Source organism: Anastrepha ludens, chromosome 6 (assembly GCF_028408465.1).
Source record: "Anastrepha ludens isolate Willacy chromosome 6, idAnaLude1.1, whole genome shotgun sequence".
Lineage (NCBI taxonomy): Eukaryota > Metazoa > Arthropoda > Insecta > Diptera > Tephritidae > Anastrepha > Anastrepha ludens.
The window spans coordinates 53,874,772-53,901,692 of record NC_071502.1 but is presented as its reverse complement, the minus strand read 5'-3'; the positions used below and the strand labels follow the sequence as shown (position 1 = coordinate 53,901,692).

The following is a 26,921-nucleotide window of genomic DNA, read 5'->3' as shown; positions in this document are numbered from 1 at the left end:
TTACGGTCCATTTAACAAGCCATCCCGTTTTGGCTCAACGGCTTTGTCAACAAGCAAAATATGCGTTACTGGGCAGAAAGCAATCCACACGTGATTCATGAAGCACCGTTGCATCCCGAAAAAATCACTGTTTGGTGCGGTTTACATTACGGCGGCGTAATTGGCCCATATTTTTTCGTTGACGAGAACGATCGCCACGTTACTGTGAATGGAATCGATACCGCGACATGATAAACGATTATTTTTGGCCGCAATTGAGTGGTATGGACTTAGACGACATGTGGTTTCAACAGGACGGGGCCACAAGCCACACAGCACACGCTACAATTGATTTGTTGAATAGTAAGTTCGATGAGCGCATTATTTCCAGAAATGGACCGGTCGAATGGCCGCCGCTCTCGTGTGATTTGACGCCTCTAGACTATTTTCTTTGGGGTTATGTGAAGTCATTGGTCTACAGTAACAAGCCGGCGACGATTTGTGAGCTCAGAGCTTATGCAAAAGAGTGGTCGAAAATTGGATTCAACGATTAGACTTCGTAAAACGTGCACGCGGTGGTCATGCAAAAGAAATCGAATTTCATACTTAAATGTATATGTTCAAACTCGATAATAAAAAAAAATTAGTTAAAAAAGTCAAACCGTTTGTGTTTTATTCAAAAAAAAGTTGAAGCGCTCTTACTGAAAAACGCTTTATAACCGCCACGCGTTTATCGTCTTAGCTAAAATCTTCCCACACAAACGTTTTTACTGGATAGGAATTCTACGTGAGTCCGCAAAAAACATTTAAATTTTTTCAAAAACACGTCTTTCACACCTCGATATCCACAAGTTTATGGAGATTTAGAAGTCATTTTGATTGTGAAATCTTGAAACTTTATCCTATACATAAAAACAAACATATTACATGCGATATTTTGTATAACCGAAAACTCTTCCTTCACTATTTTGATAAAAAAAAGTCTGGTTTGCAACAAGAAAATACCTAGGCGTTGTGCTCTTTTTCTGTTCAGGAAATAGTTAGTTTTTGCATAAAAACCTTGCACAGTAAAGGACCAAGGACCAAAATGTGTTAATACTACCTATTGAAGTATGAAAAAAATTTATTTTTTATTATTTTGATACAAAAAGCGCACAAAGTAGATACCTACAGTTTAAAGCGGGCTCCGAACGGCCGATGGGGAGTTTTTTCATGGCAGAAATACACCCGAGGTTTTGCCATTGCATTGCGAAGGGCGGTCGCTTTTAGAAAAAAACGTTTTTTACCATTTGGTGTTTCATGCACAGTGATTCGTACCTGTGCACTTCTGAATGATAGTCACGAAATATTCGAAATAGCCTGAAAATGATAAGGTAACTTTAAAATCCTATTCGGTTGGTCGAATTTCTCGTAAACTGTAAGACCTCCAGCCATACAAAAATTTTATAATGTAGTTTATTCTGCTGTCAATGAAGGAACCTAAGGGCTGTTTATAAGAAATGCCTTGCTTACATGTTAAAAAACAAAAAAAAAAACGTTTGAACCAAAATTAGTCCAATAAATCCTCTGAGAAGAAAAGAAAATCTAGTATTTTATCTACAATCCCAATATAAATTTTCAGATTTAGGTTATTTAGGGTGGTATTACTTCTTATTCTCACCACATGCAGGCCTTGATGTTAACTGAAACTTCGGTGGAAAAGTGCAGATAAAAATCCATGAAGGGCATAATAAAAATCTGATTTTTATTTACAATTATTTTCGAAATCAAAATATGATTACAATTTTTTCTGTTTCTGTTTATTACCATTGCCAAATCGGCGCAAAGCAAAACGCAACATACAGACAACCAACAGCAGAAGCAAAAAAGTAACTCCGACAGCAAAAGCAAATACATCCAACAAGTAGAACTGGTACCACTTCAAGTCCAGACCAGCAGCACGCAAATGGGCAGCACCTTTATGCCGCACCACATAATCAATCCAAAACATGGCCGTCTCACGCGCTTGCAGTGGACGATCGTGAAAAATATGCGAGAAGCGTTTGATATTATCGCGATAACTGGGATTATTCAACAACTCGGTAAGTGCATTTTTCAACACATCAAAGGTAATTGACTGGAAGTGTAGGTTGATGGCATAACCTTGCAGTGCGGCTTTCTTCAAATTCAGGTGCTGTAGAAGAAGTTTGAAATAGTATATATTTTTAGGTTTGTGAGAATACATGTTTGAGCTTGTGGTAAAACGCTTTGTGTTGCTTGCTCTACTCACCTGATCACAATAGAAAGGCATACCAAGCATAGGCACTCCATAGTGTACACCTTCTTGTGTGCCAAACAAACCGCCATGCGTAATAAACACGCGCACATTCGGGTGTGCTAGTATATCACTTTGTGGCATCCACTTCTTCACCATAACATTTGGTGGCAAATTTACAACGCTCTCATTTTCAAATTTCCACAAGACCCGTTGCTTCATGCTGCGAAATACATCGAGAAAGATTTTCAAATAGGCATCTGGCATATCCTTACTCTCCACATTACTGCCTGTCGTGGAGCAAAAATTTAATTTTAAATTAGTTTGGTAACAAATGTGAAGTTCTGTAATCAGCTTTCCTACCCAAGCTGAAGTAAATGGCACCATGCTCGGCTTCATCTAGAAATTTCTGCATATCAGCAGGCAATTTTTCGGGTGGATAAATATGCATGCCACCTACTGGCACCAAGGCGTCAATGGTGGGACGTGCACTAGTCAATGGCGCATAACTATTCAGCAAGATTGCCGATAGTCTCTTTTCCATGGCGCTTACCTTGGGAAGATCAACTGCAAATATATAGTCATATCAAATTATATACCGTCCCTAGAGATTAGCCACTCACTTCCCAAATGTCCGAAATATTTTGTCACCAACTCATCCATCAGTGGGAAATATTTGTACTCACGATGCAAATCTTCATAGAGTGAGTAATAAGCATTTTTCGCACGCTCCCAAAAACTCATGCGATCGGTATAGGGTAGAAAACCATGGGGCACATACGACCAGGGTGTTATAATGCCAACCATCTGACTCATATGATTCTCATAGCCCAATGTGCTGGTACTTACAATAGGAATTTTATAGATATAGCTGAGTGCAAGGAAGGCTTCCTGGTAGAATTGTTCGACCAGCAGCAAATCGTAGACACCTTCTGTTTGTTTCGTATTGATAATCGCTTGCACTTTGGGTTGCTTGAGCGCATGCTCAGTCGTGGCCATACCCAAAACTTGCAGCATCTGAAAGAAGGCAGGTACGTCCATTGTGGTCAACTCGAATATATTCTTAGCGCCAGCATCCTCTTTAACTGCAAAATAAATCAAGAAAAAGAGTTTGCCATTGGAAGTGTTCTCAATATTCCTCAGTGCAAAAATTAAATATTTAAATACATAATTTTATATTGGGTAGTCGAAAAAGTATTTTCGTATTTTGTCAATAGATATCGTTGGAGGCATCTATCTCCAGTGCTACCAATCACATTGTGTCATATCATATGGTGTTAGAAATGTTACATTTTAACCCATTTTCTACCGCCGTTGCGTTTTCGCAACAGCAACTTTGAACCTTTGTGGCTACAGTAAAAAATAAGATATCTCTAAAATGTTATATTTTATATTGTAATTTGGACTTTTGACTTTATAATTATGCTCTAAGATTTTTTGTGTGCGGATTTGTTCTAAATCAGGACAAGTGTAGAAAAAAGTGCGCAAAATAATAACTTTTTCATAAAACTGTTTGAGAACTAAAGATAGTTTTTTTTTTACGTTTTCTACTAGTTTCTTAAAAATAAGATATGAAATAACAACATTATCATATCAGCTGCTAATGCAGTTGAAGTTTGCTTGCAAAAATAAACTCTTAAAAACAGGTGTTGCGAAAACGCAACGCTGGTTGAAACGACTCATATGACTTCAACGTTTTGATGATATTATTTTTGGCGGGAAAATTGATGTTTATGTCATTTTCATATGGCAATTTGTACCATAAGTGCTAATATTTTTATTTGTGCAAGTAAAAATACATTTAGAAGTATTTCGTTGAAAGCTTTTATCGTTTTGGTAAGTCTAATGTGCTCTTGATATTTGGTCAAAATTTTGTTCCCTTACTTAATTCTTTATTGAAGAGTAATGGATCGTCGACGTTTTTTAACCATTGGGGAAATAGAATCCTACATAAATACTTCGAGCAGTGAGGATGAAGGCGAAGTAGTTTCAGCTAAACGAATGAAAATTGTTAAGCCTATTTCGAAAAAAATAACTTCTGTCGTATATACCTATTCCACCAGCAGACGTTGATGCTGTAAGTGACGAAGAACTTATTGACGATAATAAGATGATGACAGAGGTACCAGCAATGACGGATGTTTGTGGAGAGTTGGAGGTAGAACATGAATCAGATGTGGAAGATTGTGCGTCGCCGCCGTCATGCTTAGTTGGAATACCTGATGATGGACCATCCTGTTCTGCAAAAACAACTAGGTACACAGCAGAAAAAGATTTCGGTACACCAAACTGGAAAAAAATCAAACGAATTGATTTTAAATTTGCATCCCCAGACGAATCAGGTGTGGAATCTTTAAAAAGCAATATTGTTGATTCTATGAGTGAGTCTGAATATTTTATTCGTATGATAATTTTTGGCTCATAAAATTTTTCTTTCAGGACTTATTCAGTCAATAGTACCACTGTTAACGCATGGAAAATTCATTGCCTGATTTGTAAGGCAGAGGGAACTCACCATATGTCTCAAATTTCTTTTAAAACTGAAATTGCAGAATCTTTACTTTTTATTGTGAAGAAGTTTCTGATGAAATAAGTGATTCATCAGGCATCGAAGAAGCAGAGAGGCCTGTCCATTTACCTCGCATAAATGTTCGTGATCATGTCGTAAGGAAACCTCCAGGCAACAAACGTAAAAGATGTGCTATGTGTCACTCAAAAACTGTTTATGAATGTAAAAAATGTAATTTGAGATTACATCCAAAATGTTTTGATGAATACCATACAGATTTAGGAAATAAGAAAAAATAAGGTTTTTTTAAATATTGCAAAGCTATTACACTGTAAACTTAACAAAATACAACTATATTAATAAAGAGAATTCAAAAAAATACCCAACTACAACTCTGCGTAAGATATATTATTTCTATGAATAAGATCACAGCGTTTCAACCAGCGTTGCGTTTTCGCAACAGTCTGTCCTGGTGCATCCGGAAGACCTATAGGTCTGAAAATTTGTAAAGGTGATCAGGAGTCCTTTAATACCAACCATACAAAATTTCACGCAATTATCTACACGGAATCTATTACCGGTAGAAGATGGGTTAAGCTTCATTTAACCAAAAAAAAAATTAAATTCGGAGAAGTTGAAAAAAAGTTATAGCTGTTCAAAAATGAGTGAAAATAGTGAAGAAATTCGCTATATTTTGAAATTTTTGTATGAAAAAGGGAAGAATGCCACGCAAGCCACCAATGAAATTTGTGAAGTTTAGGGAGACGATGCTGTATCATTTCGTGTAGCACAACAATGGTTCGTTCGCTTCCGTTCTGGAAATTTCGGTGTGAAAGATGCACCTCGCTCCGGTCGACCTATCGTCGAAAAAGTCGATGAAAGTATGGAAAATATTGATCAGGACCGTCACATAAGCTGCCATGACATCGCCAAGGCACTAAACATTCATCATCAAACGGTTTTGAACCATTTAAAAAAGGCTGGTTACAAAAAAAAGCTCGATGTTTGGGTACCACATGAATTGTCTGTGAAAAATTTAATGTACCGAATTATCATCTGTGATTCTTTGCTGAAACGAAATGGAATCGAACCATTTCTGAAGCGAACGGTGACAGGAGACGAAAAGTGGATCAAATACGACAATAATGGGCGAAAAAGATCATGGTGCAAGAGTGGTGAAGCTCAACAAATGGTCGCAAAGCCAGGATTGACGCCTCGAAAGGTTATGCTGTGTGTTTGGTGGGATTGGAAAGGAATCATCTACTATGAGCTGCTCCAGCCTGCTCGAACGATTGATTCTACACTTTACTGTCAACAACTGATGAGATTGAAGCAAGGAATCGAAAAAAACGGCCAGAACTGATCAGCAGAAAGGGCGTCGTCTTCCATCAGGACAACGCTAGGCCACACACATCTTTGATGACTCGGCAAAAACTGGGAGAGCTTGGGAAGTTTTGATGCATCCACCATATAGCCCTGACCTTGCACCATCGGACTACCATTTGTTTCGGTCAATGCAGAACTTCCTTAATGGAGTAAAGTTGGCTTCAAGAGAAGCCTGTGAAAATTACTTGTTGCAGTTTTTCGCCCAGAAACCACAAAAGTTTTACACTGATGGAATAATGTCTCTAGAAGAAAAATGGCAAAAGGTGGTCGACCAAAATGGTATATATTTGGTTTAATAAAGTTCATTATAAATATAAAAAAAAATGAGTTGAAGTTTGATTAGAAATACGAAAAGACTTTTTCGACTACCCAATATATCGATCAGTTCAGCGGTCTGAATACTGTGGGTGTTTTTTATTCTGTAAATCATGTCTATTTTCGCATAATTTTTCATTCAACTGATCTAAAAGCTTGCAATAATATTCATATTAATTATTTTAACTTTCTCAAGACAATCAAGAGAAACCTCTCTCTATCTAACAATCATCCCATGTAATATATGAAAGTACCCGGAATCGTTAAATAAAATTATTAATCAAAATTTATTTTGTCGCTTTAAAAGTAGGCTCCAACTAGTGCAATACAAAACCTCCATATATCGCTAATTGATGTATTGGCTTCAGTTCACTCTGTGGATTATGATATTTTGGGGTTGTGTTCATTTTCGAGACGCCATTTCGAAGAGTGCTGGTAGTTTGCATCTCATATCCGTAATCCCATGTCTCGTTGCTATTTGTGATTCGTTTCATGGAGGTGTGGTTAGGAGAAGCTTGGAAAATCATGTTTTCAATTACTTGCTTACGATGCTGTTTGTGGACATAACTAAGCTCTTTTGAAGCCAGTCATGTTCCGACGCTTTTCATGCCCGAAATATCAGTCTTAATGCGATTTCGAAAAATAACTTATAGATTAAGGCAGAAGAAGGCAATTCAGCTACTACTTCTCGACCTCTTTGAAAGCTTCATACAATTCATATGACTGTTTCATATTCAGTGATTTTGCACAAGACATTTTGTTTGAAACGCAAAATTTAAGACACACTCTTCGATCAACTAATTTTTCCATTGTGAAAGTCGCAGAGCACTCAGAAGTATGACAGCCAAAATCAGCTGCTGCCAACACAATGAGTGACAGAACGCGGTCAAATGAGGCATAGTAGCTTATAACAGTTGCACCTATAAATTGTGGTGAGATACTTTATATTACGCCTGTCTTTTGAATGATTAGTTCCGGGCACTTCCTACAGAGAACGCATACCTGGTGTATAGCTTTGAAACCGGAATTCGCTATTAAACTGTGTCACTTAATTCGGAATTCACTATTCAGTTTCAGTTAGTGTGATCAATTTGACTCATTTTGAAGCTGCTATATTGTTGGTGCCTCGATCAATATGACCAATATTCAATAATTAATATATTGGCTCCACTTTATGTGCTATAGATTGCACAGCCTTTCTGGTAGAATGATTATTACAACTAACTTAAATAACTTAAATTTGCACCCACTGACTTAAAATTTCGATATTCAATTTTAATAATTTTCAAACGCAGTAAGTTCATGAACTTCATTACGACAAAAATATAAATCTTGAACTATTCTGGATATTCAAATTTATTAATTTTATTAATTTAGTGAACGGCTATTGAATATGGTAACTTTTTCATTACTTACTATCCTTCCAAAAATCATAAACCGGTTCAATTAATATCTCAGTGTAATTACAGCCCAGGTTGAGTGATGCCATCGTGTATGCGGTAATCATGGTCACCTAGATGAGTATTAAACAAAAAAAGAAAGGTTTGGAGAATAAAATTGGCAAAATTCTTCTCAAAATTATATAGGGTAATATATGCACCTGATGCCCATTCTTAATCAACTCGCTCATTAGAGCTCGATGCATCATGAAGTGACTTTTACCGGGAAACGAGTAAACTGCGAGTATTCTGGCGCCATTGCTGGGGGGAGTAGCAGCTAAGAGAATTGCCAGCACCAGTAAGCCAATGAATATTTTTGAGTTCTAGAAAAGGAGATGTGTTGTTCATAAATATTTTGATTGAAAAAATACAGAATTACATACATGCGAGCACATACATATTTAGAAAGTTATGTGTCTAAAGTATTTGGAGATTACAAGCTTATAAAATATTAATTTTCTTATAAAATTATAATATATTTTTGCCTATTCATAACTAAAACTCCTTTATTTCATCCAGTAAGAAGTAGTAAAGACTTAAACCTTGGAGATCAGGCCAGATTTTTTGGCATTTCTGGAACAAGTACAGGGTTTGATTGAAAAGTAATGAGCCTTATTTTTATAAGCAGTTTTATTAAACCTTTTGGCGTATACCACTAATATTCTTCAAAATAGGACCCTTGAGCGTCAATACACTGCAGGAAACATTTTTTTAAACTCATCCGCCGGAATCACGTTCATTTTTATCCCGAACAAGATGTACCGCTGTACTTTTATAGAGATAATTATGATGAACTCAAAGTATATGCCTCATAAAAAATTAAAAACGAATATTTTTTTTAAATATAAAAATAATTTCAACATGCTAAAACTCCAAAATTGGGAAAATTTAGACACAAAAAAAAATCCTAAGATTTGTTTATGGTTTATGCCAATTGGAACCCGCTATTAGTAGAGCAAAGTAATATACGAGTATTCTCGGGCTTTTTCCACCTCGCAAAAGTACTTCATTTTAAAAAAGTGGCTAAATGCTATTTTTTCGTATTTGTTTTAGCTTATCTGTATTTATAGTAAGAGAAAGAATTTTTTATGAATGTCATCAGACCTGCATTGTTTGTTCGATTTTCAAAAATGAGTTTTGTTTTTGGAAGTAAGGACTCGATTTGGCGATTTAGGACGATGTTAAATTTGATGAAATGAACAACTGACATCATCATTTCTCTTCACTCCGTATGGTTAGACGGATTTAGATGGAATTCGGCACACGCATCGCTTATAACTTGTTATAACTAATAACTATTGTTACCTAGAAAAATCATCAGGTAAGGGGGCAACTCCTCCAGCGCTTTAAAATTTTCGTTTTGGGCTTTTTTTTTAAACAAAAATTTAAGATACAATGCCCCAAGTTGAGCTTTCAGCTTCTGTGACTAGCATGTGTTATATAAATACTTTGGTGATAATAATTATTACTAAGAAACTTTGCACATTAATCATTAATAAATACAAACGTAGATTATTTTAAGAGTAGATATAATGAAAAAATTTAAAAAAAATATTATACGAACAACAAATTTTTGGCGTATAAGATAAAAACAGACGACACCAATTAAAAATTAAAAAAAAAAACATGTATTATTCCTTTTGGCACCAAAATATTTGGCATTTAATGTATTCTAAACTTTACACTCTTTAAAAGGAATACTCATATCGAATCTAAGTTCATTTTCGTCAGACTTAGAGGATTTTATAGATTTATCTGTAGCTCTATGGTATCTGTGGTATAATATCGGTAGAAATTCATCATTTTGCACCATTTTGTTTTTGTCAAGATAGATAAAGGCCTCAGGAGGGAAAAATCCTAGTTCCGGAGAATTTTTTATGTACTCCTCGTTAGGGTAGAATGAGATTGTTCATAGTGCGGTTCAGGCATCTTTGTATGTGCTTCCTTGTGAGATTAATCATGTAATTATCTATTCTGTGAACTTTGGATATTTTATAGAGATAACTATTAGACCAATATTTTGTATAATCACTTTGTGGTTAGCGAGGTGCACGCCCTGAGACATTTGCGTTCAAAAATAGAAATTTTTTTTCTAATAGCGGTCACCCCTCGGCAGTCAATGGCAAACCTCCGAGTGTATTTCTGCCATGAAAAAGCTCCTCATAAAAATATCTGCCGTTCGGAGTCGGCTTGAAACTGTAGGTCCCTCCATTTGTGGAACAACATCAAGACGCACACCACAAATAGGAGGAGGAGCTCGGCCAAACACCCAAAAAGGGTATACGCGCCAATTATATATATATATATATATATTAAACATTGGTATTTGATTAACTTGACTCTAGGAGATATGTGTCGCGAGGAGAATAATTGTTTATATAAAAAGTATGCCCTTGTGGCCCGCTCCAACTGTTGATTTACGTGATGATTGAAGTATAGAAACTTGTCCAGGTTTATTCTTTAATATTTCACTGTGCTCCGCAGCGAAAAACTTGACTCATTTATCTTTGGTTTTATTCTAAAATTTTTCCAATTTTTTCGAATATCACGATTAAATTTTTTTAGGGAGGGTCTAAACAAGATTGCTTCGCACTTCTTTGGGTTTAGTTTTAGATGCCAATTTTGTGTATATTTTTCGACCTGATTGAAGATTTGCTGAAGATTTGAGTTTATGGCACAGGTATTGTTGCCTGCGCGATAGATGACGAGATCGTCAGCATATGAGATGATGTTTTCAAAATTATCTACAAGGTCCAGAGTAAATATATTAAAAACGTAATGGTGAGTTGACTGTTCCTTGCTGTAAACAGTTGGGCATTATGAAGTTTCGAGAGCTTTCCATTAGAGACTATAAATTTCTTTTCAGTGTATTAAGCTTATAGAAAGTCCAAAAAGTTTTTTTTTTACTTAAAAAAATGTTGTATATTTATTGAAGCATGCATATTAATATGTAATTTATTTTAGGACAATAAATACTCTCCGTTTTTCGCAAAAAATGATTGAAAAACTCGTTGTTTGAAGGAAATTGAAATACATATCACAACATGGGTATCAAGCAGAAGAGGCTTAAGAAGATTTTCGTTTAAATATACTTCTAAAGAAGGCTCCCACCTGTCTTGAAAGTCAAATTTTAATAAATTATATCCAAATTATGTTAAATATTTCAATATTGGTGTTAAAAGAAAGAGTACAACTCTTCAGAAATTACTCGTCTTCATAATTTTTCCCTGTCCTCTCTTGTGGATCAGAAATAAAAACCTATGAGTTCAGTAATTTGGTAACTGAAACAAGAGATTAAGCAACCTTCTTTTCAGAATAAGTATCATTAAATAGGTATCAATTTCTTATCACTCAGGAAGTTTGCATTAAAAAAAAAAGATGGCAATTAATGTCGTCAGGTCCCGACTATATGGTGGATGCATTAAAACTTTCCAACCCAGCTCCCGGAGATTTGGCGTGTCTCTATAGACGTGTGTGACCTTGTGTTGTCTTGATGGAACACAATATCTCCTTGTTTAGCCAACTCTGGCCGTTTCTGGTCAATCGTTAGCTTCAAACGGTCTAATTTTTGACAGTAGATATCTGAATTTACTGTTTGGCCATACGGAAGCAACTCATAATAAATGATTCCTTTTAAGTCCTACCAAATACAGAGTAGAACGTTACTGGCCGTTAGTCCTAATTTAGCCATCGATTGAGCTGTTTCATCACGCTTTGACCACGCTTCGCACAATATTGTCGTGTGTGACCCATTTCTCATATCACCTTCAGAAAATAATTTCTGTTTACCAAAACTGATCTATTTATTCATTTATTTGCCTGCCTATTTGTTTTAACGCTTTTAGGCAAGTTTATTATCAGAAGAAACCATAGGAAGTTAACAAAATAACTTTAGAAAATATCGGTTTCCATACACGAAAAACTGGAGTACATACCAGAAAAGATTTCATGACCCTTTTGCTATTACCATCAGGACCATTAGTTTCATCTCGAAGGAACTTAAAACAAATCCTCAAGTGGATCCGATTTAATTATTACGCTATACGGATAATAGCATCGTACTCTTTGCATCATTTATAAGTCTCTCCTGTGAAGATTTAAGTTGAGAAATGGATGCATAATACACTATGAATATATCATCAATTTATAGCTCCATTTTATTTTCTTAATTTTAGGAAATTTGTGTTGGTTTCTTCGTCGGTTTTGTTCATACTTTTTAACTCGGTATTTCTCAAAATTGGTAACCTGTACGGAAAAACCGATATCATTTTTGAAATTAGTGTGATGTAATCCCTTTAGGAGCACACTTTCAACAAATTTCAACCACTCCTTCTATTTCTGTTTGCTGTTTGTATGGGGTCAGAAGACTGTGCGCCGTCAGCCACTGGTATTGTTAGTAATAATATTGTAGTAAAATATATGCACATAGTTCTCATAAAAACGGTTAATTTGTGTAATTATTTATTGTGTCATTTAAAAAAAAAAACACACATGCTTTATTCTGGTCTATCATTAGCTTCTGTCTAATTTAAATTCTATAATTTAGGCACGTGTATGTATTTATTATTCATTTCCCGAGCATTTATTTCAACATTATCTCACGAAAGCCTCCGCAAAGATAACTACAATGAATGGGCAAAAATTTAATAGTGTATATGGTAAACAAACAATTTGATAAGCACGCAAGTTATAAAAATATATTTGAGTGGAATAAACAAATTAGTTTCTATTGTAGTACAAAGTTGTTAGTTGCGCTGAAAGAGGCAACACATAATTGTCAGTATTAGATCGGGTCGGTCGACATACAAGCAAAAAGTAAATTTGCAAAATGTTTGTATTTATTGTATTATAACTTGATTATTTGCTTACCGCTTTCCTTATTGCTAAATTCATAAAAAAAGTTATAAAGCTTCAAACACTTAACAATTAACCCTTAAATGAGAGATTTTTTTTTTGGTTGTTGTTTAAAAATATATTTTTTATTTATTCAAGAATCTTCTTAGTATACGAATAATAATAGAAAAGTCATTTGACAATTTTTTGAACATCATTTAGGCGAAGAATGGTAAGGACAAGAATGAAAAATAGTAATAAACTAAATTCAAAAGTTTAGTGTTTTTTTAATTATTAATGCGTCATTAAATAAGACCTGTTCTCAAACTTGAGCTCCTGTATGGATCATAAATTTGGAAAGTGACTGACGTGATCTGCAATAAATTACAAGCTCTCGTAAACAAAATTTGTTTTTTCCTTGTTCACTCCACTCTGGCGTTGGTTTCGTTAATCTATTGTGCTTTCTGGCAGGGTAGATGATTAGCCTGCCGCGTAAACAAATACCACCATCAGAAAGGAGAACCTTCCCTCTCTCTCACAAAAACATATCCACTAATCTGGAAATCAAAAAGCGAAAATGGAGCTGAATTGGCCACACGTTAAGTAAAGACAAAATCAACAAAACAAAAATGGCTTTTGAATGGAATCCATAAGGGAAAAGAGGTCGTGGTAGCACAAAGATGACGTGGGTGAGAACGGTGCGTACTGAAAGCAAATAATTCGGTTCCTGGAGTCCTAGAAGTCATTGGAAGAGACTAATTATTCCAAGGAATAAATAAGATATTCCAAGGAATAAATAATAAATATAGTTTGCAGTAAAATAAATAAAGATATTAAGATAATAAAGAGATCACTCTTTGGTTTGCCCTGGCCAGCCGGGTGGCGACTGCTATTAGAAAAAAGAATGTCTATCATTTGGAGCTTTGTGCCCGAAATTTTGAGCCTGTATACACCGATTATGGCGCTATCGTAGTTCGAAATTACTCAATTAAGTATTACTATGAGTCAGGGTCAAGGTACCCAGGCGGTTCTTATCAGTGACAGTACATGCGGACTACCTCACAACACGTACAAATTAAGCAGTAGATACTTTGAAAGTGGCAAATAAATTCTTGAAAATTGATGTAACGGTGTTATAAGCAAGTAAAAATTTGTGTTGGTTATGTTTACCTGGAATACTTATAATTCCGTTTACTAAAAATTGGTATTAAAATAGTTGACTCTTTCTGCAAATAACGAGGTCAGGTCAACGTCAGAATCTCTATCAAAGTTTACTATGCTACACATTTTTAGTAATTTTAATGAAAAACATTAGTACTTCTAATAAATGTAGAATTAATTAAAGATATTTTTAAGATTTGAAATAATAGAAATATTTTGTATTCTCCAAAAATACTCGTAAATTTTAATTTTATCTTAGGTACATAACGTTTGAAGTGTTCTAAATTTAAGGCTTGTGAATTTAGCAAAACAGTTTAAAAGAAAACTTGTAATGAATTTCAAAGCACTTGAGATCTTAAGATTGCTAAAAATCAACTTTTAATGAATTTTAAAGTACTTGGGATTGCTGAAACCAAAAGGATAGAGTAGAATGGGGTAAGATAGGTCATTTTTTTTTGGAGAGCTCTTGCTACGGTGTTTTTGCATTGATTTTGAAAAATAAGCAAGATTTTGAAAGGTTATTTATCTGCTAACATTTTGGTTATACTGACTTATGTTTGGCTAAATATTTTTTGGAAGCTGCATTCAATAAGACAAAGGTTCTTTTTTTCGATATTTTCAAAATCGGGGGGCACGATAGGTCACTATGTGTGAGAGGAAAAGAACAATGTACATGGCATGGAAATTAACGTTTTAACTTTTATTTATAGAGTATGAACACTGCACATGTTATAAAAGTTAGGAATTTTTCTTTAATTCATCACGCGAGCACGTAATGTTTCGAACGGAATTTTAAATTGTTTAGAGGCTGATCGAACACTAGCGCCATCTCGGACCGCCGCGATTGCGTTTTTTACATCCTCTTCATTTCGTTTCGGCGTTTTTCGCACATAATTACGCACCATTTTGCTGCAAAAACAATTAAAATTTATTTTATTCAATTAAAAGTAGTGACCTATAATGCCTCCAGACGGCTGACCTATAGTGCCCCCAAGCACATGTTTTATGTTAGTGTCGATATTTTTTTTTAAAACAATAATATCAAAAAACTAACACATTATTCGTGTTCAGCATTATTTTCTACGTAAAATAAAACTCACCTGACAAATATTTACATAAATTAAATGCACTGCACCGTAGAATAAAAAAAATGCTATGTCGGAGAAAAGCTCACAAAAAACTAAACGACGTCAGAACTAGGATAACTAATGAATGGTGACGGCCGAAATGACAGTCGCAAACGTTGTTCCCCACCACGTATTCAATTCACATAAGACGAGTGACCTCTGCAAAAACAGTGCGACGAAAACCCCACCTACCTATTGTGCCCCCATACCTATCTTACCCCATTCTACTCTATATAAGGGGGTAACTGACCCAAATACAATATATGAAAGCGTGCTTGAAGCAAAAAACGAGATATAAAATTAATATATATTTTTTTTTTTATCGGATAACAAATAATCCAATTAGAACAATTTTGACGATTTTGGAAAGATCAACAAAATCATTTTTTTTAGCGCGGAAATTTTCGCAACATATGTAAGCTTAAGCTTTATATGCAGGAGTGGATTTTTGTAACTTTTGTTTTTGACCCACTCTAATAATGTATACATATATGTATGTATGTTTATATGGTATCACGTAACATGGTACACAGGAACAAATGGCACAATGTGTCAGCCAATTTGCAACATTTACTAATAGTATTTTATTAATGTAAGCAATCGTTTACTGTTGTAAAGGTATATTAACCCATTAACGGCACTGGAAAATATGTATTTATTCCACCTACAAAAGTAATCATAACTTTTCAAATTAGAATGCATTTCTACCTCGATTATTAACTTTTTAGAAGTTTCTAGAGACTCGCAAAAATTATATAAAGGGGCACTATTTATTTCCTATAAATTTTTAAATATAAAAAAACTAAAAAGATGGGGTTGTTTTCCAAAAACAGTTTCAAGCACAAATTTAATTTGACATTTGCTAGATCGAGTATGATGTCTGTTTTCCAAATTAGAAATGCCGAATCAAATTTGAAGTTTTCAAAATGTTTGCAGGTGCAAAATTTCACATCAGAATTTCAACGAATACCTTCTTTTAGTAGTCAGAAATTTTAAAAAATTGTCACCTCATTAATTCCACCATATTTTTAGAATTTGTCAACTTTGACCACATATTTCAACTCAGCACATGAATAAACCTTAATAAACATTTTAAATTTTGCGAAAGCGTAAACGGGTTAAACATCAATAATCTTTCACTAAAAGTTCAAGTGTTTTATGACGACAACACCGTTTAGTTAAAAATAAATGTCATGCGCTTGTTAAGTGCTCAAAAGCAATTGTAATGTAGGTAAATTTAATTTGATCAGAACGAATATCCTTTTGTAATTGTTAGCAGCCTGCTTTTAGTCCATGGACAAGCCATAGCTGGAAACTGAGCTGGTGACATTTTCACAAAATGAGCTGATTTTCTTACAGTTCTGGTACATAGTTTAAGCTCTAGAGAGATTCTAATCAAAATTATTTAAAACATCAGTAATTTTCTTTAGGTAAGATATTTACATAAAAGAAGGCGGCCGCTGTAGAAAAGTCGTTCGCGCGTTCGTTCGTTGGTCCTTTTCAAATTTTTCTAGTCTAAAAAATTTAACCATTTGTCATTTCAAAACAAATGGCGACATCCACAAATACACTCGGCTACAGAGGGGGCCTTTCTCACTGATATAATATACATATGCAGTGTCAAAATATGTGACCTGGTCTACGAAAAGGTACCTTACGTGCGAAAACAAGTTTTCGAGAAAACAGCAGTTAAAGTTTAAGCTTCTAAAAACCCTTGTAACTTTTTTAAATATTAATATTTTTCAATCCGGTTTGGCTTATTTTCTTCAGCTTAGATCACAGTATCAATAAAATCACAGAAGCAGTGAAAAACATTTTTTTTATATATAAATAAATAAGAAAAAGTTAATGCAAATCGCATAAGTCGTTTTAAAAAATAAGTTAGCTTTTGTACCGACATCCATGCCAAAAAAACTTATAAGACCCGGTGACAAACATTTTTCGAAGTACTGAATACGATTCTGGTGCCAAACTTGAAAAATTTTAAATGGCATATCCAAGATGGCGCTCCAAACATATAAAAAATAATTTAAGTTTTCTAAATACCAACAATAATTAAAAATAAGTGACACATGTTTGTAAAGGTTTTTAAAGGCACTGACTACGAATATACGTGAGTGCGAGGAGCTTGAGATGCTGGCCAATAGGAACAACGCCCGAAAATTTTACCAGAAAGTTCGGCGGCTTACAGAAGGTTTTAAGACCGGGGCGTTGTCCTGTAAGAACAAAGACGGCGATCTGGTGACTGACGTACAGAGCAATCTTAAATTATGGAGGGAACACTTCTCGAACCTGTTAAACGGTGACAGCTGCGCATGTCATAGAGAATGTGAAGATCCCGATACCCCAATCGTTGACGACGGAATTGTCGTTCCGTTACCCGACCATGACGAGGTGAGAATAGCAATATCACGGCTAAAGAACAACAAAGCCGCGGGCGCCGACGGACTGCCGGCTGAGCTATTCAAACATGGCGGCGAGGAGCTGGTAAGGTGCATGCATCAGCTCCTATGCAGAATATGGTCGGATGAAAGCATGCCTGCCGATTGGAATTTAAGTGTGCTCTGCCCAATCCATAAGAAGGGCGATCCTGCAATTTGTGCCAATTACCGCGGGATTAGTCTTCTAAATATCGCCTATAAGGTTCTAGCGAGCGTATTGTGTGAAAGGCTGAAGCCCACCGTCAACCAACTGATTGGACCTTATCAGTGTGGCTTCAGACCTGGAAAGTCTACCATCGACCAAATATTCACAATACGCCAAATCTTGGAAAAGACCCATGAAAGGAGAATCGACACACACCATCTTTTCGTCGACTTCAAAGCTGCATTCGACAGTACGGAAAGGAGTTACCTGTATGCCGCTATGTCTGAATTTGGTATCCCCGCAAAACTAATACGGCTATGTAAGATGACGTTGCTCAACACCAGCAGCGCCGTCAGAATTGGGAAGGACCTCTCCGAGCCGTTTGATACCAAACGAGGTTTCAGACAGGGTGACTCGCTGTCGTGTGACTTCTTTAACCTGATGTTGGAGAGCATCGTACGAGCCGCAGAACTTAATCGCTCAGGCACAATATTTTATAAGAGCGTACAATTGCTGGCGTATGCCGATGATATTGACATCATCGGGCTTAACAACCGCGCTGTTAGTTCTGCCTTCTCCAAACTGGATAAAGAGGCAAAGCGAATGGGTTTGGTGGTGAACGAGGACAAAACGAAGTACCTCCTGTCTTCAAACAAACAGTCGGCGCACTCGCGTATCGGCACCCACGTCACTGTTGACAGTTATAATTTTGAGGTCGTAAAAGACTTCGTGTATTTAGGAACCAGCATTAACACCGATAACAATGTCAGCCTTGAAATCCAACGTAGAATCTCGCTTGCCAACAAGTGCTACTTTGGACTAAGTAGGCAATTGAGCAGTAAAGTCCTCTCTCGACGAACAAAATTAACACTCTACAAGACTCTCATCATGCCCGTCCTAAAGTATGGCGCAGAAGCTTGGACGATGACAACATCCGATGAAGCGACGCTTGGAGTGTTCGAGAGAAAGATTCTGCGTAAGATTTTTGGACCTTTGCACGTTGGCAACGGCGAATATCGCAGACGATGGAACGATGAGCTGTATGAGCTTTACGACGACATAGGCATAGCGCAGCGAATAAAGATCCAGCGGCTTCGTTGGCTGGGTCATGTCGTCCGAATGGATACAAACGCTCCGGCTTTGAAAGTATTCGATGCGGTACCAGCTGGTGGTAGCAGAGGAAGAGGAAGGCCTCCTCTGCGTTGGAAAGATCAGGTGGAGAAGGACTTGGCTTCACTTGGTGTGTCCAATTGGCGCCGGTTAGCACGAGAAAGAAACGACTGGCGCGCTTTGTTAATCTCGGCCAAAATCGCGTAAGCGGTTATCGCGCCAATTAAGAAGAAGAAGACTATGAATATGATATCAAATTGAAAATTTTACAGTTGGCAGCTGCGTTACGTCTCTCCTTATTCTACTTCGTGGCTTTTCTGTTACTACGTTTATGTAATCCTTTCTGTTAGTCTTTTATTCACAAAATAGTGAAAAATGAGTGTATTTTTTTAAATTTGTCCGCCATATTGGATCAGCTATTTTGATTTTTTTAAATCTCACAACAGATTCGTAATCAGCGACCTCCAAAACCCCCGAGTGAAAAGTTTCAAGCGGATCTGATGAATTTTGAAAAATTATTCCGCCATATTGAATTTCTGAAATCTGATATCGGATTCGTAATCAGCAACGCCAAAAACCCCCGTGTATTGAATCTTAAGAGGATCCGTTAAATTTTTAAAAACATGTCCGACATATTGGATCCGCCATTTTGATTTTAAACAATCTCACTTCATATTCATATTCAGCGACCTCACAAACCCCCAAATAACAGTTTTTAAATATTTTAATTAACTTTTGATGTTCAAACAATGCCACAATTCGTGACAAAAATTTTGACAAATCCTTAAAAACCACCATTTATAAAGTTATGAGTACATTTTTTGTAACAAATTTTTTGAAAACAGACTTCAGTATCGTATTCATTACACCTCAGACTGTCCAGGAATGGTTCAGTTTTTAATTTGCACAAATTATTGTATTCGTTATTCTAATTTGTATCATGACAAACAAATCAGTCTTTTTCGTATTTGTACTTTTCTTTTTTTTACTTTTAACAAACTTTTAAACAAATTATGACTTTCTGGTTTTCACCATTTTAAACACACTATTTGAATCAACAAAAAAGTGAAAAATGATTTTTTGACACGTAAGGTACCTTTTCATAGACCAGGTCACATATGATAGTATTAACAAAAGTTTAGGGCTATGATTTCTTTATGTCCATCTCAGAATCCATGAGTGATCAGCGCATTTAAGAAGATTCATGAGGTTGTTGGCATATAGAAATTTACGATCACCGCAGATTTGATCATGAGTTCACCAAAGGTGGTCAAAATTTGCTTTAGAAATGGGAATGAATCCCTGCAAAAAAAAAAAAACATAGTGAATATTTGGGCTACGACCGATAAGTGTATGCATGCTCGGTTCCACTAAATCTCATTGACCGACTTTTTGACTAAAAATCATATTTCAACTGTCAACCACTATTTTCCTGAATTGGCACATTGAATTAAAATGCATTCATCCTTAAAAGGTAATGTCTTATGTGTACGCAGAAGCTATCCGAAAGCCTTTTAAAGACATCCGCGATAATTATCTAAATAACCAATTCGATCTGGTTTTAAACACCCAAATCGCTGTATTGAGTCGGTTTTTACTGCTCTTAGCTGTTTTGCAATGAACTTTCACGCTCTTTTAACTATTCACTTTAATAAATACACATTTAACTCTTTTTCCAAACGAATTGTGTTTATATTTTTTTAAGAAAAAAAAACAGAGAATTTGTATTACTTCTTCTATGCACTTAATTTACCATTTCTTTGTAATTTCAATATTAAAGTATAAAACTGTGACTATATTTATTTATTTTTCATTCAAACGTTGCCTTTGAAATACATATATAATTATATAATTAATTTTCCGGTTGGTTTTTTAAGAATAAGTCCACATCACTTCACTGACAACATTTTATTAGAATCTTGCTTCATATGTTGCCTCTTCATCACTGATTTATATCAGCTATAACCATATGCTTTGACGCGGTGAATTCTAAAGTTCTCCTGTTGATAATACACTTCGTAGTTTTTTATTTTCCGTCATCTAAACTGCTTACAAATAAACATTAGGAGTATCCGTTAATCATTGCAAAATGAGCGGTGTGGTTATGAAAAACCGAGATGGATGCTGTAGAACATTTAATTTGGATTACATACATATCGTCAGCTTGCGGTTTAGTTTTTCAAATTTTGCAGCAAATAATAAAATCTTTCAAAGAAATTTTCTTCAGGCATTTATTCTAAAATATCCTTAATGTATGGTGGCGTAAAATTAGTCATCCGAATTTGTTTTTAGATACATTTTTTACTAAATTAAAGGAAATGTTTTTGAGTGATGGAATCTTTATTTTGGCATTTATGCGCTTCTTCCTTGTCGGTTTGTTTGCTGCACCTGTCAATATCTCAAGTGTCAAATATGATGGACGTCGAAGAAGTGGACTTAAAGTACATTCACATATATATATATATATGGCAGATTACCTGCAAAATTGCCAAGCAGCTGTCAATACTGTTGTGAAAGGTTTTTCTTCATAGAAATTGTTTTGGTGTTTTTGGTTTGTTTAACTATTATTAACGATAGCTATTTTAGAAGTAGAAGGAATAACTTATTTAATTGCGCAATTGGCTACTAATAATAAACAGTTGGAGGCAATCCATAAACGACTTTTACTGAGGTTTCAAAAAATACGCATTCGAAATTCGATATTACATTTTATAATAAGCAATAAAGGCCAAATAAAGGATGGTTCCATATGTAGAAGTCCACGTGGGGGAAGTACTGATCGCCATTCACTTGGGAGTGGCCAGAATAATTCTTCTGCATATGATTCAAGCAGCTCACAACTTCCGGGATCAGCCCAAGTATCCTCTGGATAGCTTCCGAACACCCGTTCGGGAGTGAGCTAACGTGAGAAGGCGAAACATTCCAGGATAGCTGGTTGTGCCCTGGGCTTGGGGTGAACGAGGACAAAACCAAGTATCTCCTGCCATCAAACAAACAGTCGACGCACTCTCATATCGGCACTCACGCCACTGTTGACAGCTATGATTTCGAAGTTGTAAAAGACTTCCTATGCTTAGGTACCAGCATTAACACCGATAACAATGTCAGCCTTGATTTCCTACGTGGAATCTCTCTTGCCAACAAGTGCTACTTTGGACTAAGTAGGCAATTGAGTAGTAAAGTCCTCTCTCGACGAACAAAACTAACACTCTACAGGACTCTCATCATGCCCGTTCTAACGTATGGCGCAGAAGTTTGGGCGATGACAACATCCGATGAAACGACGCTTGGAGTGTTTGAGAGAAAGATTTTGTGACCATTGCGAAAGAGAATTCAAAAAAAAAATATATTTATTTAAATGATTAAATAAAACTAACTTCATTTAAAAAATATTACAATTTCATATCTATAACGGACTTAACTTGTAACAGAACTTATGGCAGGACTAAGTATTGACGAGCAGATGTCGAAAATTTTGGCGAAACGTAGAGAAAGCGGATGGAAGTAAATGCCAGCGTGTTTCTTTTCGACATAGTTTCCTTTTAGGCTAATACACTTCTCAGATCTAAATACATTAAAATAATTATTATTCAGGCCGAATTCACTTCATGACTATTAGCCAATTTTGTCCTCGATTCTCTTACGTCGATTTTGGCCGAGTTTAACAAAGCGCGCCAGTAATTTCTTCTCGTGCTAACTGGCGCCAAATGGACACACCAAGTGAAGCCAAGTCCTTCTCCACCTGATCTTTCCAACACAGAGGAGGCCTTCCACTTCCTCTGCTACCACCAGCTGGTACCGCATCAAATACTTTCAGAGCCGGAGCGTTTGTATCCATTCGGACGACATGACCTAGCCAATGTAGCCGCTGGATCTTTATTCGCTGCGCTATGTATAATACTATATTGATATAATACTATATTGAGTACAATATATGTGCGCATTCTTCACTTTTTTTATTAAAGTTTAGGTTAGTAACCTTTCATATACCGTACAACTGTTCACATATTTTTTTTTGCTAACTGACCACTAAGGCGCCTTTATCATGTGAAAAACAAACAGCAGTCAACATTTTTACAAGCAATTGTAATGCCAGCGCATAGACTTCTGCGTCAACTCAGACTCATCCAAGTTTCGTCTTCAGGAGCAATATGTAGTACAGGGTCCGGTACTCGTAACCAATTAAAAAGGCCACACATTTAGTTTGAAAAATTACTTTTATTCAATTCTAAACACTTTGAATTCAATTCAAAATTCAAATGTTTGAAAATAGTACAAAATAAAGAATCAATTCATTTTTGCTCGATATGACCACATTTTGTATTGACTATGACCTTGAGACGGTGCAGAAACAAGTCGCAAGCTACCCGAATATGACTTACAGGTATTTTGGCCCATTCGCAGACAATGGCTTTTTTCAGCGGCTCGAGACTGGTGAATCTTTTAGTTCGGATCTTGCTCTCCAAAATGGCACAAAGGGAATAAACAGTCGGATTCGCGTCTGGTGAATTTGAGAGCCATTGTGTGGACGTTATGAAGTTCGGAACGTTGTTTTTTAGCCATTCTTGGTTCATTCGAACTTTGTGGGAAGGTGCCGAGTCCTGTTGAAACGTTCATGGTCTGCCACCGAAGCGTTTGTCTGCCCACGGCTTTAAAGCAACCTCCAGAATACTTTCCCAATAATATTTCGCATTTACCTTGACGTCAGGGTCGATGAAATTGATTGTAGAGCGCCCATCCGCGGTTATAGCGGCCCAAACCATTACCTGTGGCGGGTGCTGCCTCCTGGTGGCCAATCGACGACTCAAATTCTCGTATGAACGGTCGGTCAAATGAACCCCATCATTTTGGAATTTTACAAAATGCTCAATTTGAAAAATTTTCTCGTCAGAAAACACAATGTTTGAAAATTGACCGATTTCGGCCAAGCGAAGCAACTTCTTCACTCTCTCAAGTATGACTTGTTGCTGTTTTTGTGTGAGATCATGCGCCTTTTGGATCTTGTAAGGCTTGACTTTGAGATCATTTTTCAGTATGCGGCGGATGCTACGGTCAGATATTTTCAGTTCTTTCGCCATTTGATTGGTACTTCGTCGAGGATTTCGCTCAAGATCCAGAAATTCGGCGAGCTGTTGCTTCTGAAGTGGCGTTAGCATTCTCGATACCCATCTAGTCCTTACCTTAAACTTGCAAATATAATCGTGGAGGACTTGTAAAACCATCATAGATGATTATGCAATCATTTCTGCGATTGGGTTCTTTGTTAACCGTACTCCATCCAGAAAGAATTTTCGACTTTTTCAAAAATGCTTCGTCTAGCGGTCGGGCTAAGCGCTCATGGTCTTCTTTTCGTTGGCATATCACTTAGATGGAAGAGAAGCGAGAGTCTTCGTAAATAGAAGACATCTCTTCAATAATGATTTGTAGTATTTTTACTTTCCTAACTTATTGTCGATCGGCGATCTCTCAAAGGTCAATGAACAGATTTAATGGAAACTTAAAATTCAAAATTAAACTTAAACCTTATATTATATCGCCATGCTCTAAGTAAAACTCTTAAATACAAACTGACTAAACGAATATCCCTAATGTGTATAAATTGAGGGTATGACAGAAGCTTCTTCTTCAAATCTACCGGCATTTGGCGTAGGCTAAGTGAATAATAAATATAAGAAATTGAAAAGGTAGATATGTAAATAGATGTAAGCATTTGTATGAGGGTTCTTATTTACATATATTTCTGGCCTAGCAATGGAAAAAGAAAACTGGTTTTATTATTTTTTAAAATATTTCTCATTTGACATTACATTAATTTTCAGAGCACTTGGTTCATTCGCGTTTCTAGGTGGTTTTTTAAATTGTGTGAGATCCAACGCGAACATAACTTCTTTACCTTATGATGATTATGCAAAATTTTGTTGATAGGCGTCATACTAATTGCCTACTCAAAATATTCGTACACAATTTTTTACGGTTTAATTCCATTTTTTTGCCGATATCAATTTTTAAAGCCACTGTTAATTGCGCTAAAATGGCTCACACTTCAAAGCGTTCCGAGTTCGTTTATGGTAAAATACGCTCAATTTTTGAATGGAAATGTCAAATGGCGCCTGACAGCATTAGAAGTGCCCACGTCCGATGGATTCTGGATTCATCTTTAGTCTTTCCACTTTTTTCATTTTTAGTGAATAATTCCTAGACGGTACCATTTTTTTGTCATCTTTGACATTTATCGGACAAATGTACAATTCTTCACGATAGACCAACGCGTTAAAACTATTGAACAAATGGTCGTTCTTTAAGAACAACATATAGCGAAATTCGTGATGTTTTTGGTGGAAACAATCATCCGAACGAGTCGATAATTCAAAGGTTGGTGAAACAATTTCAAGAAACTGGTTCTCTCGAGACTAGAAAAAGTAATGACAGAATAATAACTGGAAGTTTTGTTGAAAATATTGCTGCTGTAGTTTAAAGTGTTGCTGAACAAACGTCAACATCGATATCTCGACGTGCTCAACAATTAGGAATTCTAATTACTGTTCGGCGTGCTCGTCGTGGACATTTAAATGTCGCAATTTTTCACATATAACTGTTAAGAGTCGTACCTATGTTTGACCCTTTGCCGAGCTTTAACGAGTCTCACTCGTGATGAAAGTTTTGGCCCAAACATGAATATGACGAGCCAGGCTCGTGAATAGATCGTCGGGCCAAACGCAAATCAAACATAAACATCACGAGCCTGGGTCGTGTTTGAATGTTAGTTTCTATCTGTACGCCACCAGAGTTAGTCACGAGTCACAAAATTGCTGTTACATCACCTTGCGCATCAGTCTGGCTTATTTACCACGCGTTGGGCCCTAGTTTCGTTGAGTTAAATGGCACTGCAAGGGGTTAGTAAAAATGTTAACCTGAAAGAATCTACATTTCTATATGTTTCATTTTAAAACAACATCTAGGCGCGCCTTTTGAAATACCCTTTATAAATACGCCGCACTAAAATATTTTTAGTGTGCCGCCCCACTTTAAAGAAAAATGCTTCGATGTAGAAATGTTAGCCACGATATATAGGAAGTGTGACACCAGACACGTTGACCAATATGTGAAAAGTAATACAAGTATATCTCCAAAACCAACTAAGCAAGGAAGCAGACCGCTTTTATTGTGAAACATGATAGGAAAGTGGGTGAGGCATATACGATACAAACTGAAAATAGATTTTGTTTGGAACGGCTTATGTCCCGTACTGAAATTTCATATGTACGTATATGTATACAGCGAAACATCCCTTGGGCGAATACTTACCGTCAGTTAGATTTTGCCCGTCTAAGAGAGGTGCCCACTCAAAAGAGGGTAACTTCCTCCGATACATAAGATTTGGTACAAAAAACAAAATCCTGCTTAAGGGATATGCCCGGCTAATGGAGACGTCCGCTAGAAGTTGTTACACCATACATATATGATATAATCGGGGTTTATGACCTTTATTAGGTGTTTGGCCGAGATCCTTCTCCTATTTGTGGTGTTTGTCTTGATGTTGTTCCACTCCGAACGGCAGATGTTTTTTTGTGAAGATCTTTTTCATGGCAGAAATACACCCAGAGGTTTGTCACTGCCTGCCGAGGAGCGATAGTTATTGGAAGCAACTTTTTCTATCATTAGGTGTAGATTCGAACATGAGAACATACGAATGATAGCCCCGCACAAACCATTTGGCTACAGCGGCCTACTGAAATTTCATACAGTTACATTAATTACGAAAAGCGTTAGGCATTGTAAAAGGGCGCGTATTACCTCTCATACAAATCACATATCGTGACATTCTCAAATTGATATAAAGGGTGATTTTTTAAGAGCTATAGGAAAGTTTTTCAACAAAACACACGTAAAATTCAGAAAAATGCATGCAATTTTTATTTAAATCAATAGTACAGTCCATATAATTTAATGTTTGAAGATTACACTGTGTAACAAAACAAAAACTAAATATACTTTTATGGAGACCCAGCACAACTTGTAGGTATAGAAAAACTAAAAAAAATGGTATAGGAGAAATTTCCAATACCCCCCCCAAAATCTCATTTTATGGTCAAAAACCGTTTTTCAGTAGGTTGATGTGAACAATCACTCCTAACTTCGCCAATTTCCATCCGATTTCTAATTTTGTTTTTTAGTTCGAAAGAGCAAGCACAAGCCTCTCTGATAGTGTGTTGACAGTTTTT

At 36.1% G+C, this 26,921-nt stretch overlaps 1 protein-coding gene across 1 annotated transcript; it reads right to left on the bottom strand.

Annotated features, from left to right (window-relative positions):
- Nucleotides 1-1,702: 1,702 nt before the first annotated feature.
- LOC128867430 (UDP-glucosyltransferase 2-like) lies at nt 1,703-20,700 on the bottom strand. The gene is made up of 7 exons (XM_054108628.1): nt 20,453-20,700; nt 8,044-8,205; nt 7,860-7,956; nt 2,857-3,318; nt 2,597-2,800; nt 2,249-2,523; nt 1,703-2,152 (listed from the first exon to the last, which is right to left on the bottom strand). Exons 1-7 carry the CDS (start codon nt 20,453-20,455, stop codon nt 1,757-1,759), a joined length of 1,599 nt encoding a protein of 532 aa, XP_053964603.1. The 5' UTR covers nt 20,456-20,700; the 3' UTR covers nt 1,703-1,756.
- Nucleotides 20,701-26,921: the final 6,221 nt, after the last annotated feature.

What these genes read in the sequence shown, in the direction of transcription:
- LOC128867430 (XM_054108628.1), bottom strand. An exon ending in TGATTAAGAATGGGCATCAG is followed by an intron (nt 7,957 to 8,043) that starts GTGCATATATTA and finishes ATACTCATCTAG; the next exon opens with GTGACCATGATTACCGCATA. An exon ending in TGCCATTTACTTCAGCTTGG is followed by an intron (nt 2,524 to 2,596) that starts GTAGGAAAGCTG and finishes GCTCCACGACAG; the next exon opens with GCAGTAATGTGGAGAGTAAG.